The sequence below is a fragment of the Plectropomus leopardus genome, chromosome 4 (assembly GCF_008729295.1).
Source record: "Plectropomus leopardus isolate mb chromosome 4, YSFRI_Pleo_2.0, whole genome shotgun sequence".
Lineage (NCBI taxonomy): Eukaryota > Metazoa > Chordata > Actinopteri > Perciformes > Serranidae > Plectropomus > Plectropomus leopardus.
Window position 1 is genome coordinate 28,219,772 of NC_056466.1, and position 19,298 is coordinate 28,239,069.

At 39.0% G+C, this 19,298-nt stretch overlaps 1 protein-coding gene across 1 annotated transcript; it reads left to right on the forward strand.

The window, feature by feature from the left end:
- The first annotated feature begins 2,888 nt into the window (after window positions 1-2,888).
- On the forward strand, window positions 2,889-17,927 carry gga3a (golgi associated, gamma adaptin ear containing, ARF binding protein 3a). Its single transcript, XM_042485148.1, has 17 exons — window positions 2,889-2,933; window positions 3,556-3,640; window positions 4,662-4,737; window positions 4,838-4,936; window positions 5,033-5,156; window positions 5,355-5,458; window positions 7,613-7,693; window positions 7,834-7,971; window positions 9,719-9,800; window positions 10,052-10,177; window positions 10,572-10,778; window positions 11,653-11,726; window positions 11,816-12,234; window positions 13,369-13,655; window positions 16,067-16,236; window positions 16,835-16,945; window positions 17,201-17,927. The coding sequence occupies exons 1-17, from the start codon at window positions 2,897-2,899 to the stop codon at window positions 17,309-17,311; spliced, it is 2,331 nt and encodes a 776-aa protein (XP_042341082.1). The 5' UTR covers window positions 2,889-2,896; the 3' UTR covers window positions 17,312-17,927.
- Window positions 17,928-19,298: the final 1,371 nt, after the last annotated feature.

Below are 19,298 nucleotides of genomic sequence, written 5' to 3' on the forward strand. Positions count from 1 at the left end.
AAAAGGGCTCTGGCTGAGTCACAGTGACAGCAGGGGCTGTAGAAAACCTTGGCCTGCAGCGGGTATCCCTGCAGTCACACTGTTTGACTGAAGAGTACAGAAGATGGGATGGCTCTGGAAGTATTATGCAACTCTATTTGCCTCCTCGGAAGCTCACAGGCTGACAGAGACATCCCATAATCCTTTTTTTCTGATCTGTCTCATGAGCTGAGACATGTGAAGCCACCCATAGGATTTCACAGGGGACACAAGGGATATGTCCTCTTTAATACTTAAATATGTGCATCTGCCGTCCACAGTGAAAACATGAAAGTAGCAGAGGACTTTAATTTTAAACAAATTTAAGACATTTCAACTTTTTCATGCAGTAAGGCACAAATAAGTTAAAAGTTAAAAGTGTAAAAGTTCACCAGAACTCAGGGAATTAAGTGTTCGATGTTTGAAATTTCCTGTGGGATCACCCTCAGCCTCCCCCTTTTTGTTGAATTTAACCCTTATTTAACCAGAAAAAACTTTTGAGATTTTTAATAGTGTCCTGGTCCAGACAGGCAGCAAAATAAGTTACAAACAGACAAGATAGAACAAAAATAAAATAAAATCGATACACAATTCTAACAATATAAAACACAAAATGCAGTTACTGCAAGGAAGGACAAGAAAGTATGTTAATATATGTTAAAAGTGAGCCATTAAAATCTAGAAAAATTAAAAGACCAGCTAAGATGCACCCTGGCATTGGCATGTAGAAGATGGCATACAAAGGTCATGTGACAGTGCTTTTAAACAGCCAAGAGGAACCAGTGAGTGCATCTTTAAGTCCTTCTGCAGAAGATTACACATATATGGAGCTGCATACATAAAAGCTCTTTTGCCAAACTATGCCCCCTGTTTCCTATGTGTTCTCCTCTAAATGGTTAAACAAAATCTACATCCTTGAAGCCACCTGTTACGTTTAAGCTTTGTAATCCATATCATCTTTGAGCTGGAGCGACCCCGGCTACTGAGGACATCAAAAGTCCTGCTGTTGTTCTGGCTTTCACATCTGCTCACTCAGAGGGGAGCAGACTGAACTGACAAACAGACATCTTCGTGTAGGAGTTTTGTTGTCTGATCTCCAGGTGAAGCAGAAGTTGTTCTTGGAGAACAGATGGTGCTGAGCTTTAGTGGCATAATGTCAGGAGAGAGGTGCTAAGGGGCCATAGGTGCCATCCTCTAAATCACTGGTAATAGAACAATGGCCACGTGTCTGGGAGAAGAAAACACATTTGTCAAAAATAAAAAAGGCTATAAAGTATGTATGATTGTTAAAAATAAAAGAACCATAACTAATACATACAGAAAACTGTATAAAAAAGGACTATAAATGCAGGGAAAACTCATCTCTGAGGCAATATTCATGGGGGAAATGAAAGGCTCAAAATGTAACCAAACTGCTCGTTTTACACAAACTTTCTGCAGTTTGTTCTGCATATGCATCTTGTTCTGTATCATTGTTCACTATTATGATTTATTTCACAGTTTATTAGTTGCGCTGCACTGTTATTGTGATGCATTGTATATCATATGAAATATCCCTAAAATATAAGAGAAATTTTAAAAAAGACACGACACACAAGACCCACATCCCTTACTGGATGCTGGATCCAAGATGATCAAATGTAAAGATAGAGATCTGCACACCAGGAGGTTCCCATTAAGGGATTTTATTCTGTAAAACAAGTGATATTTTGAACCAATATGCTCCTCCTCAAACTTGCAAAACTACAAGTGAGTTTCTATCTTAAATATACATGAATACATAGGTGACCTGACTTTGATATATTGTATATTATTATGTTAGTACCTTGTTAAAAGATGAAAGCCCTCAGCTGTCGCTTAGTCAGGGGTCGTCACTTTACTCAGTAGAGGGACCCTTAAGAGGTTGTGAACCAATCAACAAATGATGTTGATGATGTATTTATTGGTATTCTTTGTAACTGACGGTTGTACGCAAATGTTCTTTTACTTCATCTCTTTACTGAAACTGGTATCTAAAAGTTCAAACTTAAAGTAAAAAAAATTACTATCTGGTAAGTATTTTTTTAGACTGAGAACAATTCATTTTTTATTTAACTGCATTAATATTTTTGGGCCTCTAGAGACTAAAGGAAAAATATCCCAAAACATTATTTAGCCCTGACATATAGTGACTTTTCAAACATTTAACATTCATGAGAACTTGCAGGGGAGGAAAAAAGAGGGTGGTTTTATGAACTAATTTGAGACAGTGAGACAGATGGAGACTTGAAAAAAGAAAAAGAGTGAGGTGCGTATGAGATAAGGACAAAGGTGGAGCAAAGAGGCTGTTTTCTTTTAATTTTTCACTTTGTTTTGTTTTTTTAACTTCTATATCCTTTAAATTACTGTTTCTTCTCAATGTATGTTAGGCGGGCCGTAATAGCTTGATGCAATTTTTGAATATGGGAAAATACAGTTGCATCAAGATAAGAGTGTAATGATAACAGTGAATGTAATGTACCAAACATGCATGTCTGGGGCTACTCACCTGGAAAATAGTTTATGGTCTCTACCAACACCTTAGAAAAATATCTGGGTCTTTCGATTTTGAAATCAAGCCAAACAGAGAGGTTAATTGGTGCGGCAGCTTCAAAAAATCCCAATATGCATGTAATTGTGTGTGCGTGTGACACCGAAAAAAGTTTTTTTTACTATATAGCAATCACTAACGAAGGCATGTGATGTTATCATTTAAATGAAATATTGCTCATACAGTCAATGACGTAAAAGTAGGCTTTACACACAAAAAATGTCGAAATTAAAAAAGTAACTGCCATTTGTCCGACAGCACGCGAAGGCAGCAGCAGTCACGCGTTGTTTGCCTGCTCAGAGTGCAAACATGGCGGACGATGGAGAGACGCTGGAGTCCTGGCTCAGTAAGTACATACTTAAACTCCCTTTTCACGTCGTCTATTCGCATGAGACGTGTGCAGTGATGTGCTGTATAACCATAGGTGCCCGAAACAATAGTTGGACTCACATGACACTGCAGAAACGGGAAAATATCGAGCTAACTCGTCTGTGTTGTTAGAAAGTAGCTAACAGAGACAGACAGCTGCTGGTAACTGATGGACGTCGCGAGCCCCAAATCTGCTTTGATGTTGGGTTTATATTTGAGTCTTGGAGTCGGTGTGCTGAAAAGCTTGCATAAAGTATGATTACTCTGTTGGTGACCCACATTACGCCTTTTGCGGTTACTCCTCTGGTGTGTTGAAAACAGCTCCAGGCGCTAACTTATCCAAGTTCAAACAGGTCCTGCAAAAACAAACTGGATCAGTGAAGTGTCCGGAGGCTATTGACATGAAAACCCATAACGTCGGGTAACCTAAAACGCCGGAGTTGTGTGGGAGCTAGTCTCGGAAGGAACAGAGCTTGATACTCCAGGGTTTATATATCTTAAACTTCAGCCTTCATCAGCTTTCCAGCGACAGGATAATATGTGTATATTGGAATAATTTTAAACGTGTGTTGAGGTATGATAATCTTCTCTTTCATCAGACAAAGCCACCAACCCCTCCAACAGACAGGAAGACTGGGAGTATATAATGGGATTCTGTGACCAAATCAATAAGGAGCTAGAAGGGTATGGTCACATTCATTCAATAAACCCACCACGCCCTTATAATGCTGCTCATCTGTGTCCTCGTTGTGCTAAACACGTGGAGTTTATTATAAAGGCTGGTGTAACCCAGACTGTGGATTCATTTTTTTTTTTGGAATGGGGTTGTATGAGGTATTTATCCATTATCCAGTACATTACAAACAGTAGATGTCAGTCTGCACGCCTTCAGTCAGGAGACGCAGGCTTGACAAGCATTGTACTGCTTTGGAGGGGTCAGCTACAAAACATATTTGGGCAACCTAAAAGAAAGTCCCATGTAAAAAGATCAATGCCAGTGTAAGTGTAGGCTACATTTAGAATACTTTCACTGCTTTTGTTTAATGTCAGACAGTGATTTCCAACTGGAAAACAAAGTTGTTTATATTGCTTTCTTCAAAGCCAGACTACATAGAGAGAAAAGTCATGTGCAAAGGAGCTGCTGTTCTACCGCTGCCATGAAGTGTCGTTTTGTTTGCATAATTGCGTGAGTTTTGTATTTTAAAAGGGTTAGATTGGATCCACCAAAGTCACACAATAACACAAATTGACTAACTGATCACAGCAGCAGTAGACCAGCGGCTTCTGTGTTCAGTGAGCTGAAATTAGGGTTTTTGTCAGTGGAGTCTGGTGGCTTTGATGTGAGCCTAGATTGGGAACTGAAACTGCTTCAGGCTGTCTGATGGAAAGGTAAAATGGTGAATGTATTCGTAATATAGCAAAAATGTAATCTGATACAATTTTCTTTTAAGTGGGGACTTTTTTTAGGTGGCTAAAATATGCTAAAATTTTGCAGCTGACCCCCATCCACACCAGTACTTTGCTTAGCTTCCATCTCCAACTCCAGTCAGCTTTTCCAAACAGGGGTTACAATGACTGTTAACTGCTGTAGGTAATACACTGAGCGTGGATTAGTACCCCATGCAACCCTGCTTTAAAAAAACCCAAAAACTTAAAAAATCCTTAAAATTAGAATTTAATAGTGTTTTTATGTCATATTTTCTAGCCCACAAATATCAGTTAGACTGCTGGCTCACAAGATTCAGTCCCCTCAGGAATGGGAGGCATTACAAGCCTTAATGGTTCGTAATGTGATCACTTTTTGTCTTTTTCATTTCTACATCATTCAAGCAGAAAGTGGAAGAAGAATCTGTTTATCTCAGGTTTATTTTCTTTTTGTAGGTTCTCGAGGCTTGTATGAAGAACTGCGGACGACGGTTTCACAATGAAGTTGGCAAATTTAGGTTTTTAAATGAATTAATTAAGGTGGTTTCACCTAAAGTAAGTAACAAATGTTCAAACCTACTCTGATTGGGGAAATGATTACTTGAATTGAAGTTTAGTGTTACTCTAAGCCATGCCTCTAATATTTTTCAGTATCTGGGAGACAAAGTATCAGAGAAGGTGAAGACTAAAGTGATCGAGATGCTGTACAGCTGGACTGTTTCCCTGCCAGATGAAGCAAAAATCTATGAAGCGTATGACATGCTGAAGTCACAGGGTGAGACACCAACCACTTAAAAACTGAAGAAAAAAAACTTATGCAGATGAGATTTAATATTCACTAAAACGATATAGTGGCATGAAAATGACATCCAAAAATATTTTACTGAGTAGTGAGTTAGGATTGTGTGCTTTGGACTTTGATGTGCTGAAGCTGTCATTTCCAGACTAAAATAGCTGTCTGTTTTTATTTTAGGCATTGTTGTAGTTGACCCTGAAATCCCTCTCGATGCTACATTAATACCGTCGCCTTCTCCGCGACCCAAGAATCCTGTGTTTGATGACGAGAAAAAGAGCAAGGTAAGAAAGATTATTTTGGGATGTGAACACCTCAGCTCACTGCACACTGATCTTTTTCTTGTTTTATCTGTGCTGCAGACACAGATTCAATCAGCTGTTTTATTGTCACAGTGCAGATCATTTGGTAGATGAAGTGTCTGGGGTGCCTGCATATTTAGCCACCACAATCAGACCTTCCTTGTGGTCAACTATGGAAGAAATAGTGTTGACATTTTTGGAAATTGTCTTATTCGCCTTATTTCTGAAAGTTGGTTGAGAAGATGGATATCACTGTCATTTCTGTCCTTTAACAGTGAACCTAAAGGCAGCAGACAGCTCACTTAGCTCCAGGAGGTCACTGCCCCTGGCCAAGAAATAGTCCATCACATAAGTCTGCTGAAAACCACAGCTGGTCATTTTTACCTTAGTGTTTGTATGGATGACACAAATGAAATTAATTTGTTTGCTTCAGAGGGGCTGGTGCACAGATTTTCTAACTTTTTTGTCACAGCTAGTCTACTTCTTTCCCTCTGTTTCTGCTATGCGAAGCTGACCATCCCCTATATATAACCTATAACATATAACGGACAGATATATGAGTGGCATTGATCCTCCCTTCCGACTCCTGGCAACAATGCAAATAAAATTATTGCCCAAAACACGGAATTATTTTTTTCATTTTTCTGTATGTATGGAGATCATAATTTATAAGAAATTAAATCCTAATAGGAAATCACGTAGTCACCATTCATATACTTTTCATTCGTTCATGAGAGTTTTAAGTGTAGGATTTGTTGTTTCACTACAAACTAAAGATTTAGAGGTGAAAAGGTTCTCTCTCTCCCTATCTTTCTTGACCTCTTTGACTGTTGCATCAGTGCCTAGCTCACACTACACAAGACGCAATTTGATGCAGATTCAATGCATATGCACCCCAGATACCTACTACACTATATATCTGGACCTGTCTGGAACTTTGTCAGCAAGCTATCACCAATTAGTTTGCAAGACTTGCATTCCAAATTTGCATTTTTTTTTTTTTTACTTAGAACCAAACAATGGCAACATCATGCCGCTCCACTGTGTGATTTTAGACAGCATGCTGGCATCACAGAAACAAAAGAGGTGTGATATCTTACACGTCAGCGTCTACCTCTAGGGTGACATATAACATACGCATCTGCAGCCCTTTCTTAACAACAGCAATGACTTAACATAGCAATAATAATTATTTACCATCACTGTTGTATGGTGACTGATCTCATCCTCTGGTTGGAGGGTGAAGAGCTTCAGATTCTCATTGTTTTTCCAATAGGCCAACATTTATGGCAAATTATACGTTTTATACAGATGGTGAGGCGGCATAATAATACTATATTCGCTGGGAGTGTAAAAGGGGCTTATGTGACCAAGAGATAGAGAGAGAGAAGGTGGACTATTGCAGGCAAGGTATTAGCCTAATAACTGACTTGGTATGCTACTTTGCCACTTTTATGTTTTTTTTAGCCATTTTTGCCTTTATTGATAGGACAGCTCACAGGTGGGGGAGAGAGAGAGGGGGAAAGAATCACAGCAGAGGGCCACACGTTGGAATCAAACCCAGGCCACTGCAAAGGTCCTGTGCCTGTATTGGGTGCGCTCTCTTACCAGTTGAGGTAGAGGTCACCCTGTCACTTTTTGCCTTTGATTTTTTTCTAGTAAGCACCCCTTAGACCCCATTTTGACCCGCACATCACATGACATACTCTTCGGGGATCCCTCTGTGTGAAATATCTTTTAGTGTATCACCCTGTCACTGGTCAGTCATGTTGTGTTAAAACCACAACAACTCCTCCACAAGTAAGAAAGTTGTGTGAACAGTACAGCAATCTGATGACTTTGAAAGTCGTGTGTAGTGTGAGCTTAACTTAAAGGCAGTGGCACCCCACAGAAAAAAAGGGTATATATTTGATGTGCATTTACAACACCGGAAATGCTCCTGTTTATTTTTTCACTCCAGTACCTCACTGCTTACGACACACTGAAGTAGGTCATGACTGCATGTTTGCTTTGCATTGACTGCAGTTGATCTATGGGTGAAATTTGTTTTGTCAGTGCCTGGGAGCTTGTGCTGCTTTGCTGCCTGTGTTGGCGTAATCTGTGGGAAATGTGCTTAAGTGTTTACTTTCCCTTCAGAGACTGGCAGAGCTGCTGAAAAGTAAAAAGCCTGAAGATCTGCAAGAGGCCAATCGGCTCATCAAGAACATGGTCAAGGAGGTGTGTCAGCTGCAAATGAATTTCAAGACCAATTACTGCACATAATTTGCAATTTTTATTTCAAAGCTTGTTTTTAAACTGACACCCAAGTTTAATGAGTACCACCAACAAGAGCAACTCAACTTTTTCTTCCCACCCAGGACGAGGTGAGAACACAGAAAGCTACAAAACAAAAAAGCACACTGGAGGCAGTCAACAACAGCGTGAAACTCCTTAACGAGATGCTCGCTCACTTCAGCACGGAAGACTCCTCTGACGGAGACAAGGAGCTCATTAGGGTATGTTCTTTATTAGATATGACTCAGATGACCTTTGGACAGAAATTCATTTCTTCCTCTGGCAGTAATTGACCTTTTTGAAAACACTCTTATTTAGTATTTCCAGCCTTGGCAATACAGCCCTGAAGCAGTCCAAAGTAATTTACTGCAGTTATATCAAAACTTGCTGGAAGCAATGAAAACAGCCTCGTTCTGAGTATCAGCTATCTTTTAGAGGAACTCTGTCAAATGTCTTCGTCAAATATACAGCCAACAGATTAAAGTGGCTTATTTTTAAAAAATAACACAAGCACATTTGTGTAATAATGAGGCCTGCCCTAAACATTTTTTTTCCCTGGTTAACCAGCAGTCATTAGTGCATTAGTTTACTAGTTGTTGTACAGTTATGATTTTAATTTGATTTGAATCTGAACTTCTAAGGCATCAGAAAATGGTTTGTTCCAGGATTGAGAGAGTATGGTATGAGTAACAGTGATAACACTGTGCTACATCACAGAGAAATACAAAAGTGTGAAAATGAGCCCTTAAAATATAAATATTTCTCTTTGCTGACGGAACAACCAGCAAGGAGACCGAGATCTGACACTGTCAAACATACCTACTCCCACAGCAGCTTGGATATATATATACACATATATATATACTCTATGGATATATATGCTGGACTCTCTGTGAGCTCCAGTGATTTATCTGTTTCTCTCAGTTAGTTTTCTCTTCACTTATTAGAACCGGTAGCATGACATCAACAAGGTGCCACTGCCACATAAATATTTATTTTTTTCTGTGACTACCAAACAAAAGCTTGGTTGATTAATGCTAATATAACACCAAAAGACTTTTCAAGCAATTTCAGTGTTGCAGACAGATTTCCTGGCGTCGTAAAATCATGAGTTATGCCTCAGTCAGTTAGCGCTCCTGTGATCTCTATCATTTGGTGTAAGGTGATCAAAGAGCATATTATCATCCTTATGATCAGACATATTAAATATTATAGAAAGTTTTTAGTCTTGCGCAGGTACTAAAGTTCAATGATGTGAGCATTGTCTTGTACTGTGGAAAAGGAGGAGAAACTGGTAGTTTTGGAATGAACAAGAGTCTGTTTAATTCTGTGTGTATCCGATCCATCCGCACAGCTAACCAACAGAGGCGGGCAAAGTTAAGGTGACAAAATCCAAAATGTGAAGTTTGTACATCAATACAGTTCATCTTTATGAACTATATTAATCCAGAATTGACAAGAATACGGTCTGTATATGACACCTTTTATCTTCTGTTTATAGAGATATATAAACATATAAGGAATTGTTTATATTTTTATATATATATATATATATATTATATATATATATATATATTTAAAGGGGGTTGGGTGTAACATTTTTCACCAGGAGCAGGATGGGAAACAATCTCAGAAGGACTTTAGTTAGTCTTTAAAATAGTGACCCTGCAAGATCCCCAGTCTTTGCAAAGTCTCGTTGTGTGACTAAAGATTTGCGTTGTCTTAAGATGTGAGATGGTGTCAGACTTTAGTCCGGATTGACTCTTTTCAAATTCCTCGAGGGAACGATAGAGATACTACTCCTGCCATCCATAAATGGTTTAGTCGATCTCATTTTAATATCACAGTCTTGGTAGACATTTATGATGTATTAGAAACAAGTTTCTTTTTATATCCTATAATACAGCAGTGTCTGAATTGTCATTCAAGATGTGAATATTCAGTGATTTTTAGAATTCTTTTTCTCAGGAGCTGTATGGAGACTGTGACAAGCTCAGGCAAACGGTGTTCCAGCTCGCCACAGAGACAGAGGATAATGACAGTAGCTTGGGTATGACATCCTGTAATTTGTCCCGCAGTAACTGATGACACACTCTTGCTATTCTTATTTAGATGAAAAAGTTTGAGTCATGCTTTAAAGAGGCCCTCTGCTGATGTAAGAGCAACATCCTGTCGGACCAAAACAGCCACTTAACAAAAACATACGGTTCTCCACAGTCCACAGCAAATATTGTTTTTTGTTGTTGTTTCAAGGTGTTATCAACATCAGCCTGGTCTAACCTTGTAAAATGCACTTATCAGGAGACATCCTGCAGGCCAGTGATGACCTCTCCCATGTCATTAATTCCTATAAGAAGATTGTGGAAGGACAGATCGTTAATGGAGAGACTAAAGAAGTTCAACAAACACAATCATCAGTCAGACAAGGTACATTTTGACTGAGAATGGTGTGTCCGAATTGTTTTTTTACTGCATAAGAGTAATAATTTTGCCATTTAGCAATGCACTTTCTGTCATATTTTCAAAATATGCTTCTATTTAGTGTGCTTCACAGCAAAACCACAGAACATGCTTGCAAATATTTACAAATTTGCAGAGAACATATCAGCCTCATGTTCCACACAAATCTAATCCGAACAAGAAAACTGCTATTAAGAGCATGTCCTTAAAATATACGGGCTTGCTTTGTGTTGGTTTGTGTGTGTTTTGGTGAACTGATTCATTACACTCTGCAAATGGATGGACACAGACAAAATTTCCTGTCTGAAAATGAATCAATTTTTGCTTTTTGCCGGTGTTTTTCTCTTTTTGACAAGCACAGGCCGCACAAACCAGTCAGAGATTCTGATTGACCTGATGGGTCTGGACACCCAGAGTGTCTCTCCACCAGAGAAGCAACCCCCGACATCGTCTCTGTCTATTCCCTCTGACCTGTTGTGTGAGTCTGCTGCTCCTGACTCTCAGTCCCCCAGTCCCAATGCACCCTCTGCAGCACTCTCACTGCTGGATGAAGAGCTATTATCTTTAGGTAACATGTAATGGTCTTGATTTTTTTTTCCTCCATGGCAACGTTCAACATTAAAGGGACAGTTCACCCCAAAATCAAAAACACATATTTTAGCTCTTAACCTGAAGTGTTATGTATCAGTCTAGATTGTTTTGGTGTGAGTTGCAGAGTGTTGGAAGTATCAGATATAGAGATGTCTGCCTTCTCTCCAATATAATGGAACAGGATGGCACTCAGCTTGTGGTGCTTAAAATGCCAAAAAATGCATTTAAGAAAAAAATCTACAGCAATGTCTCTTTCTAGAAATCGTGACCCAGTTACTCAAGATAATCTGCAGACCTTCTTGTGAGCAGTTTCATGGAGGAACTATTTTCTCTCTACTTATCTACACCCTCCAAGAAGTGTGCATCTACTCATTGATGAAAGGCTTATGACAGCGCCAGATGTAAACATAATTGGCATTGTGTGGCTAAGCTTTAACATTAGCTTGTTAGGTTGTGCTAGATGAGCTGGCAGTAGATACACACTTCAGTGTTGATTCATTTGGTAGAGAGAAAATAGTTCTTACATGAAACTGCTCTCAACAAGGTCTGTGGATTGTCTTGAGTAATGATATAGGAAAGAGAAATTACTGCGTCATTGAGTTTTTGTCCTTTTTTTTCTATTGGCGCTTTGAGCACCACAAGCCGAGCGCCATCTGGTTTCATTATAAGGAAGACGTCTTTACAGCTGATATCTCCAACACTTATATGCTAACACCAAAACAATTTAGATTGATAAATAGCACAACAGGTAAGAGGAAAAATGGCGTTTTTTGATTTTGGAGTGAATTGTCCCTTTAACAGTTTCTTGTCCTTGTTTATGTACGTATGACATGTTTTGTGTTCATTTACAGGCCTTAGTGAACCCACTCCTGTTCCAAACAAATCGACACATGTAAACCTGAGCAATCATTTGCCATCTTTACAGGTATTTAAATTCACTTTAGCAATTTCCACTGAGGTCGGGTAGTATCTTTTTAGTAACAGCAGTATTCTTTTTTTTGCTGTATATTTCAGGATTCCAGTCAAGATTTGGGTTTCTTTGACACCACTTCATCTTCAGTTCCTGCATTTTCCACATCTTCACTTGTTCCAGATGCCCTTTCTGTGACAGGTGCCCCAGTTAGCCCAGCCACGTCCTCTTCAGCTGCCTCTGCCTCAAGCTTCCCCGGCCCTGTCTTCTCCTCCCCTCCAGTTTCTACAGTATCTGTCTCAACAACATCAGTCATGTTCCCGCAGCCCCTCAGCTCAGTATTGACCACCATCGCCCCAGCCGCTCTTCCTCCATCATTCAGTGTGGCCTCGCCTGCTATCTCAGCCACCCCTGTCATTCCAAAACAAGTCTCCACTTCATCTGAAGCATCCCACATGACTTCAACATCTGTCAGTAACAATCTGCAAGACCTTACCTTGCTGGATCTCAGCAGTCCTAAAACGTGAGTAGTGTCATGAGGTAGAGCTGGAAAGCAAATATGGATCAGCGCCAATCTATCCATCTGTCACAAATAATATCTTTGATAGTAAATGATATTTTTTGAGGATTTGGTTTTGTTTTTTTTTTTTAATTGCGTGATTTGTGTCGTGCCATGTCCAAACACTTATGTTTAAAAGCACTTTCCCCATGCGCTTGAGGTTTCAAGTGCACCTTAAACACTTGTTTCCACGTGGCTCAGACTCCATTAGCCTTTGATGCAGAGTGACCGGTGGATGACCTTGCAGCCACTTTAAGAGCGGTGTTTTGAGCACAGTAACTAAGCAACGTTGCTCAGAGTGGATGGTAAAATGTTTTTGAGAATACTGTCCAAATTACAGTTTCACGACACAAGAGTATTCAGTATCTTGTCAGTTTAATTCAAGTTTAAAGATTATTTATGACTGATCTTGTTGAAGTGCTAGTTAAGTGCCTAGTTAAGTGTGTTAATTTTGTATCAGTAGGTCAAATGCTTTGCATTCTAGCAATGATTACTAAACCTGACTGCACAGTGAAATTTCAGGTAGCGTTCACTGTGCTCTTATTGTCTTGTTTAGTGATGCTCGATAATATCGGCAAGTCATCCGTATCAACAGATACTGGCTTTAAAATGAAATATCAGAATTGGCCAACATGCAGATTTCTGCCAATATCACAAACTGTTGTTTTTTTGTTTTGTTTTTTAATTGATAAAGTGAACATGTACAAAAGATTAAACCTAAGTATATTTCTTATTTTGCACATTGACTGAATATTACATACATACATTACATACAATTTGACATGTCCATCTCCTACTGGGCCAGTACAAGAAGAGTATTCATGATAATATGTTAATTCCTCAACAAAAGAGACTTGATGATTGCTAAAATTATGTGGGAAAAAGTGGATATATCTAGAGTGGTATCGGCCAAATAAGTTCTTATATATCAGCACATACATATATTATATTATATATGTATTGTATATTAGCAAAAATATCCAATATTGGCATCCCTAATCTTGTTCTTACGCAATGTTTATGATTGTCATTATACATTTAAGCCTTTTGGGACCCGTAATGTCTTTGACAAAGGCACTTTAATTATTGTTCACACAGTGCAGCTGGTGGGATGGACTTCAGCAGCTTTCTGGTGAAGAATGAGGATCTGTTAGCTCCTGCTGCCCTGTCTGCCGGTCTCGGTGTCACCACCACCACATCCACCTCACTGCTCCTGGGAGGTTTGCAAGGAGGGTCCACTCCCTCACCTGCCAAGAGTCAGGCGGATGACAGCCCTCTGTTACGCTCTCTGTCCCCCATCCTCCCTCTGAGCCAGGCCAGTCCAAGCAAGGGTCAGGAGTTGTCCCTAGCCAATGTCTTTATCCCTTTGGACGCCATCAAGCCAAGTGAGCATGTGTTTAATGACTATTTAAATTGATGTTTTGTTTTATAAACATCTAGGACAGTGTTGAAAGATTTTTTTTTAAAGAAAAACAAGGACATCACATTGAGCATGAGCTTGTTTTCTAGACCTGCTGCTATGAATTGGATGGTAAATTGACGGGCACTTGACTAGAGCTTTTCTAGTCATTCAGCTACTCACGGTGCTTTTCATTACTTGTCCCATTCGCACAAACATTCATACACTGGTTGCCAAGGCTACCATACAAGGTTTTACTTGCTACTCAGTTTTTATACTTTCATACACAATCATACACAAACCTTGCCAAGTGATACTTTGACATGTAGACTTGGAGGAGCAGGGGTTCGAACTGCCAACTTTCTAATCAGAGTGCGACCCACTCTACCTTGTGAGCCGCAGCCGCTCCACTCGATGAATTGGCTTCAGTTTAACAAGGGGCTCTTGATGTTTGAAAATGAATTTTTCACTAAAAAGTTCAGGAGGTTCAGGGTTCTGGTAGGTTCTTAAAAAGTCTTAAAAGGCATTGAATTTATTCATATAAAAATAAGACCTTAATTGGTATTAATATGTCTTAAATCAGTAATTCAAAATTCTTAAAAATTCTCAGAAGTTGCAAGTATTAGTTTATAAGTCAGTTTTTGTATATTTTTTTTTAGGTTGCATTCGAAAATCTCTAAATAAATGGAAACAGATTTTTTATTATAAATAAAAAAACACAAAGAAAACTCGCCAACAAAAGCCAAGTATTTCCAAGGTCTAACTTTTTCGCTGGACTGAAATGTTTTATGTAACAGTAAACATTTGGGCAAAATTGTCCTTAACCTTAAGGGGAAAAATAGAGGTACTACTTCTTTATTTATTTATTTTTCATTTTTTGTTGCTGTAAAATTTGTTTTAAATTTCATTCCTGATGACATCAAATAAGTCTTAAAAAGTCTGAAATCTGAACACGGGATCAGGCAGGGAAGAGATCTGAACACAAGAAGACAGCTGAGACACACATCGCCCTCTACAGCTGTGCCTGTGATGTGTCTCCGGCTGACCACTTGTGTTCACATTTTGTCACCGTCTATCTCACCTCTGCTAAAAGGTCGAAGGGCACAGTGCACAATTACGTCCAGACCCTCTCGCCAGTCACATTAGCTGTTGTGTTGATACAGCAGGAGATGTTGCTGCCAGCAGAATCCAAAACGTTGCTGTCCCTGACAGTGTGCCAACTCGTGACATCCATCACGTCCAGCATTTCTCATGTATTTTCATGTTATGCCCTTATCAGGGATACATCAGACAGTATAAGGACGCATTAGCATTTACACTACAAAAGATATGTGATTAAATGCATCCCAGACCACTTCAGCAAGTGGATTGAGTGATCGTATCACAATGCATCTTGGTGGTTGCTTATGATCCAATTGCCCAAGAATCATTTCAAAACCAAGTGTTAACTGAGTCATAATCTTTTTTGACCAAGAATCTAACATAGCAGATTACATTTTATGTACAGATAACATATTTTTAATAACAGATGGGCTGCCCAGGAGCTCAGTATAATTTAACATGACAAATATTTAATCAGAAAAAAGCCTGACTGAGATTAAAAATCTCTTTTTCAAGAGTGTCCTGGCCAAGACAGGCAGCAGCAGATTACAACAAAGTTTCAGACACAACATATAACAGTTACTGTTAAAAAAACAAAACAAAACAAAACAAAAAACAAAACTGCAGCATGCCAGGAAATCCGGTCAGTATATCCGGGATCACACAGAGGCAAGTATACAGTCAAAGCATCCACAACATGGTGCACATGATGCAACCTCTTCAAACTCCTTCAGTCTACTTGACTTTTCAAAAGATCAGCTCCCCAAGACCCAGATTAGTCTGCAGCTAATCTCAAACTGCAGGGGCAGCGTACATAATCCTCAAAAACTGAATATAAATTGCATTATTGGGATATTGGATCAACCACAGTAATCCTCATACTGGTTGCTTTCTCAGTCAAAAAGGACATTCTTGCCTGATCTCCCAGCCTTGATACAATACTCTGTAGAGAGGATATTCACTGAGGAGATTAAAGAAACGGGAGGGTTCTTGTCCCAGTAGTACAGCTAATTCAGTAAACTCCAGCTATTTTCTGGTGAGAAAGTAAACCTTGAGAATGATTTGTGTTTGGAAAAACTGAACCTTAGACATTACTGCCACTCAGTGGTGACAGTGGCAAACTGGATGAAACTGGAAAAGATAGTGGGCGATATTTTGGTCTTGTGTGTGAACATTTGTGGTATGAATGTAGCTTTCATCAGCTTAAAATGTGCTTGGGAGCAGTACAGAGTGGTGTATATACAAAAATTAGAGTTCTTACAATTTTGCTTTTTCCCTTTGTGTGCTGTATTTTAGGTAAAGTATGTCCTGTGACAGCATACGACAAGAATGGGGTCCGCGTTCTGCTGCATTTTGCCACAGACTGTCCGGCAGGCAGACCTGATGTACTTGTGATGGTGGCGTCCATGCTTAATACAGCCCCGCTGCCTGTGAGGAACATTGCTCTGCAGGCTGCTGTGCCCAAGGTAGGACCTGCTGTGCCTCTCTGATTTCATCATTACTGCAGCGGAAGCCACACAGCTTGCATTTACAGCAGGAGAAAGAAGTATCCAATGCTTCAACCTTTTTTTTAGTTATTTCTAATGCAGCCATTCACTTGACATTTTCTCAAGAGGCTCATGTTACCTAAGTAAAGCTATACAGATAAAGAAAAAATCCCATCTGATAGATTTCTTTGTACAGAAAGCATCTTAAAAGCTGGCACTGCAAACAAAAGCTTCTCTGCCAATTATTAAATACATTTCAGTCAACGAGTTTAACACTTTTTTCTTGTGTCCTTCCACTTTACTGCCTATAACTTTGTTATTTGTAATGTTATGATTTTTTTATTTGTATAGTTTTGAGGGAATATCAGTCTCTTGTGTAAATTTAATGTAAATCGCTGCATTTGAAATACATTTACTGAAAAATGCATTGAATACTTATTTCCCCCACTATATTTAGAGGTATTAACTTTGGCGGATGCTAGACTCATTAAAACAAATATTTGAGTTCAACTAAAATTGAAGTGGGCTGCCGCTTCTTATTTAATGAATGTGGATGTCTTTTCTGCCAAATCACCAGACGATGAAAGTGAGACTGCAGGCACCCTCGGGCACAGAGCTGGCTCCTTTTAACCCAATCCTTCCCCCCGCTGCCATCACTCAGGTCATGCTGCTTGCCAATCCTCTCAAGGTAAAGCTCAGCCCGGAGATGTTTTGATGTTCATACATTTTTAATGCATTTCCTAATGTTTTAATTAAAAGAGCACTTTCTGACTCCACCAGTGGTATGTTTGAAATTATGCAGTAGAGCAAAGTATCATCCTTCCTTCCGGTCTTACATGCTAACCAGCATGCTCTGGGGATAATGATCACTGCATCAAATCTTGTCCAGCAAGATAATGAAAGCTGCAAATCTGAGCGTGTTGCATGTGTATGTGTTTTGCAGGAAAAGGTTCGGATGAGATACAAACTGACATTCACTCTCGGAGAGCAGCCGCACGAAGAAGTCGGGGAGGTGAATGAGTTTCCACCTGCGGACAGATGGGGGGCTCTATAGCCCTGCTCTCTGACACTACAAGACTCCTTAAACAGCTCAGTTTGTCAGTGCAGCTCTGCGGTCAAGTGAAGAGCAGTATTGGTAAACTCTAGGGAAACTCTGAAGAATATAATATAAACTTTGATGGATCTTGAAGGAGTTTTTCTGCTTGAGATTGCCCGCTGAAGTAGCCAGAGTCCTGTAGCGTTCATCCAACTTTAACTTTACTGCAGTGCCAGAGGTAGTCAGTGCGGTGCAGTAACAAATTGTGTGAAGTGGCTGAATGTGGATAATGGTTTGGTTTTGTTGGGAAATCATTTTGTAATGTTAAATACTGCTAAGTTATTGTCAGGTTTTTGATATTATTATACTGTCCCCCAAGAGAATATGAAGCCGGGGTCATATAAACATGTGAGCACATCCTGCATTTCACATGATTTTCTGCCAACTTTATAGAATAACGTTCATAAAAACACTTCAAACATTGGATTAGAGCAGACAGGAGCCCCTCTGTTGCTTAATGAAAGGCACGCACACTTTGTCTATAGAAGTAAATAAGAGAAATATGAATTTGAATTTTCACAGCCACTGAATACTCAATATTGAAACTTAAGCTCTGCTGAATTCATAGCTTTGAAATATTTTCCTTTAAAAACTGTGTACCTGAATTTGTTTGTTTTGAGTTCAGCTCTTTAAAATGTAAAATGTCTTGATTCACAGTTGTAATCTAAAAACTCAAATTGAAAAATGTCAAATGTCAAAATAAGTCAAATTCAATTGGTTGAATTTGGACCAATTTCGATCTAAAAATTCCAAGTCGAAAAAAATTCAAAACATTCATGCTACCCAGCCCAGCCTGACCTGGTTAGCCTGGATGTTGCTATGTAAAAATCTTTGACTTGAATTTTTCGATCAAAATTTGTGAAAATTGAAATTTCAGCAAACACTGAAAATCCAGCTTTTAAAATGCAAATCAATGAATTTCTTATTTTACTTTCAATGAGATAAATTCACAACAAATACGGTTTTCAAAGTTTATTGGTTAACTTTCATTAGAAAGTATTCAGTGGCTGTAAAAATTGAAATATGCGTGTCTCTCATTTGCTTCGATAATTGGCTCATTAAGAATTGGTTACTCCATTGACTTCTTTCCGTTTGGCTCACAGTTACTGAATACTTGTATTTGTCTTCTGAGTTCTATAACTAACTCATAGCTTGATGCGCGTTTTAGTCTTTCAGTATTTATTGACGTGAATGTATTATTTATTTTTGTTTTGGGAGGACGGTGTCAGATCCGTTCATTTCTTGTATTTAAATTGTCGGCTGTTATACTCCTGTATACTCTTCTTATGATGAACACTTTCAGTATTGCAGTAAGATATGCACAGATCAGTCGTGGACTATCCAATGTTACCAAATATATCAACAGATATTTTATAATGTGTTTCAGTATGTAGCAACAGGGTGGACTCTGATAAATGGATAGCATTTTAATATAAAAATGTAATTTCCTGCGAGATAAAACAGCAGCCCCTGTGCCGGAGACATTTGCCCCTTTTACTTGGTGAGTGCAGCATGAGCTAATAAGGGCAAGGATCACTTGTATACATTAAGTAGATATGCTCAAGGAACTGCTGACCAGCTGACAATTAATCCTTGGAGTGAATTAAGTGCTGTGCGTAGCTTTGCCCTTGCTCCTGCTGTTAGACCATGCTGTGGAAACCAAGCTGAAGGCGGTAGGTTGTTAGCCCAGGCTCAACTGTAAGTGTTTTGCTTGTTTCCTTTATCAAACTAGGAAAGATCTACTTTGACCAAGCCTTGAGAAAATACTGTATATCAATAGTAAAAACTTAATGGTTAATTTTAAGCATTAGGCTCAACATGTCTTCATCAAAAAACTGTGACTTCTTATTTTTTTGTCTTTCTGGGGCTATTAGTGCTATATAGGAGAATCTACATATTTCTTATAAAAGTATTTATTTGTCTTAGATTGTTAAATGAATTTGTC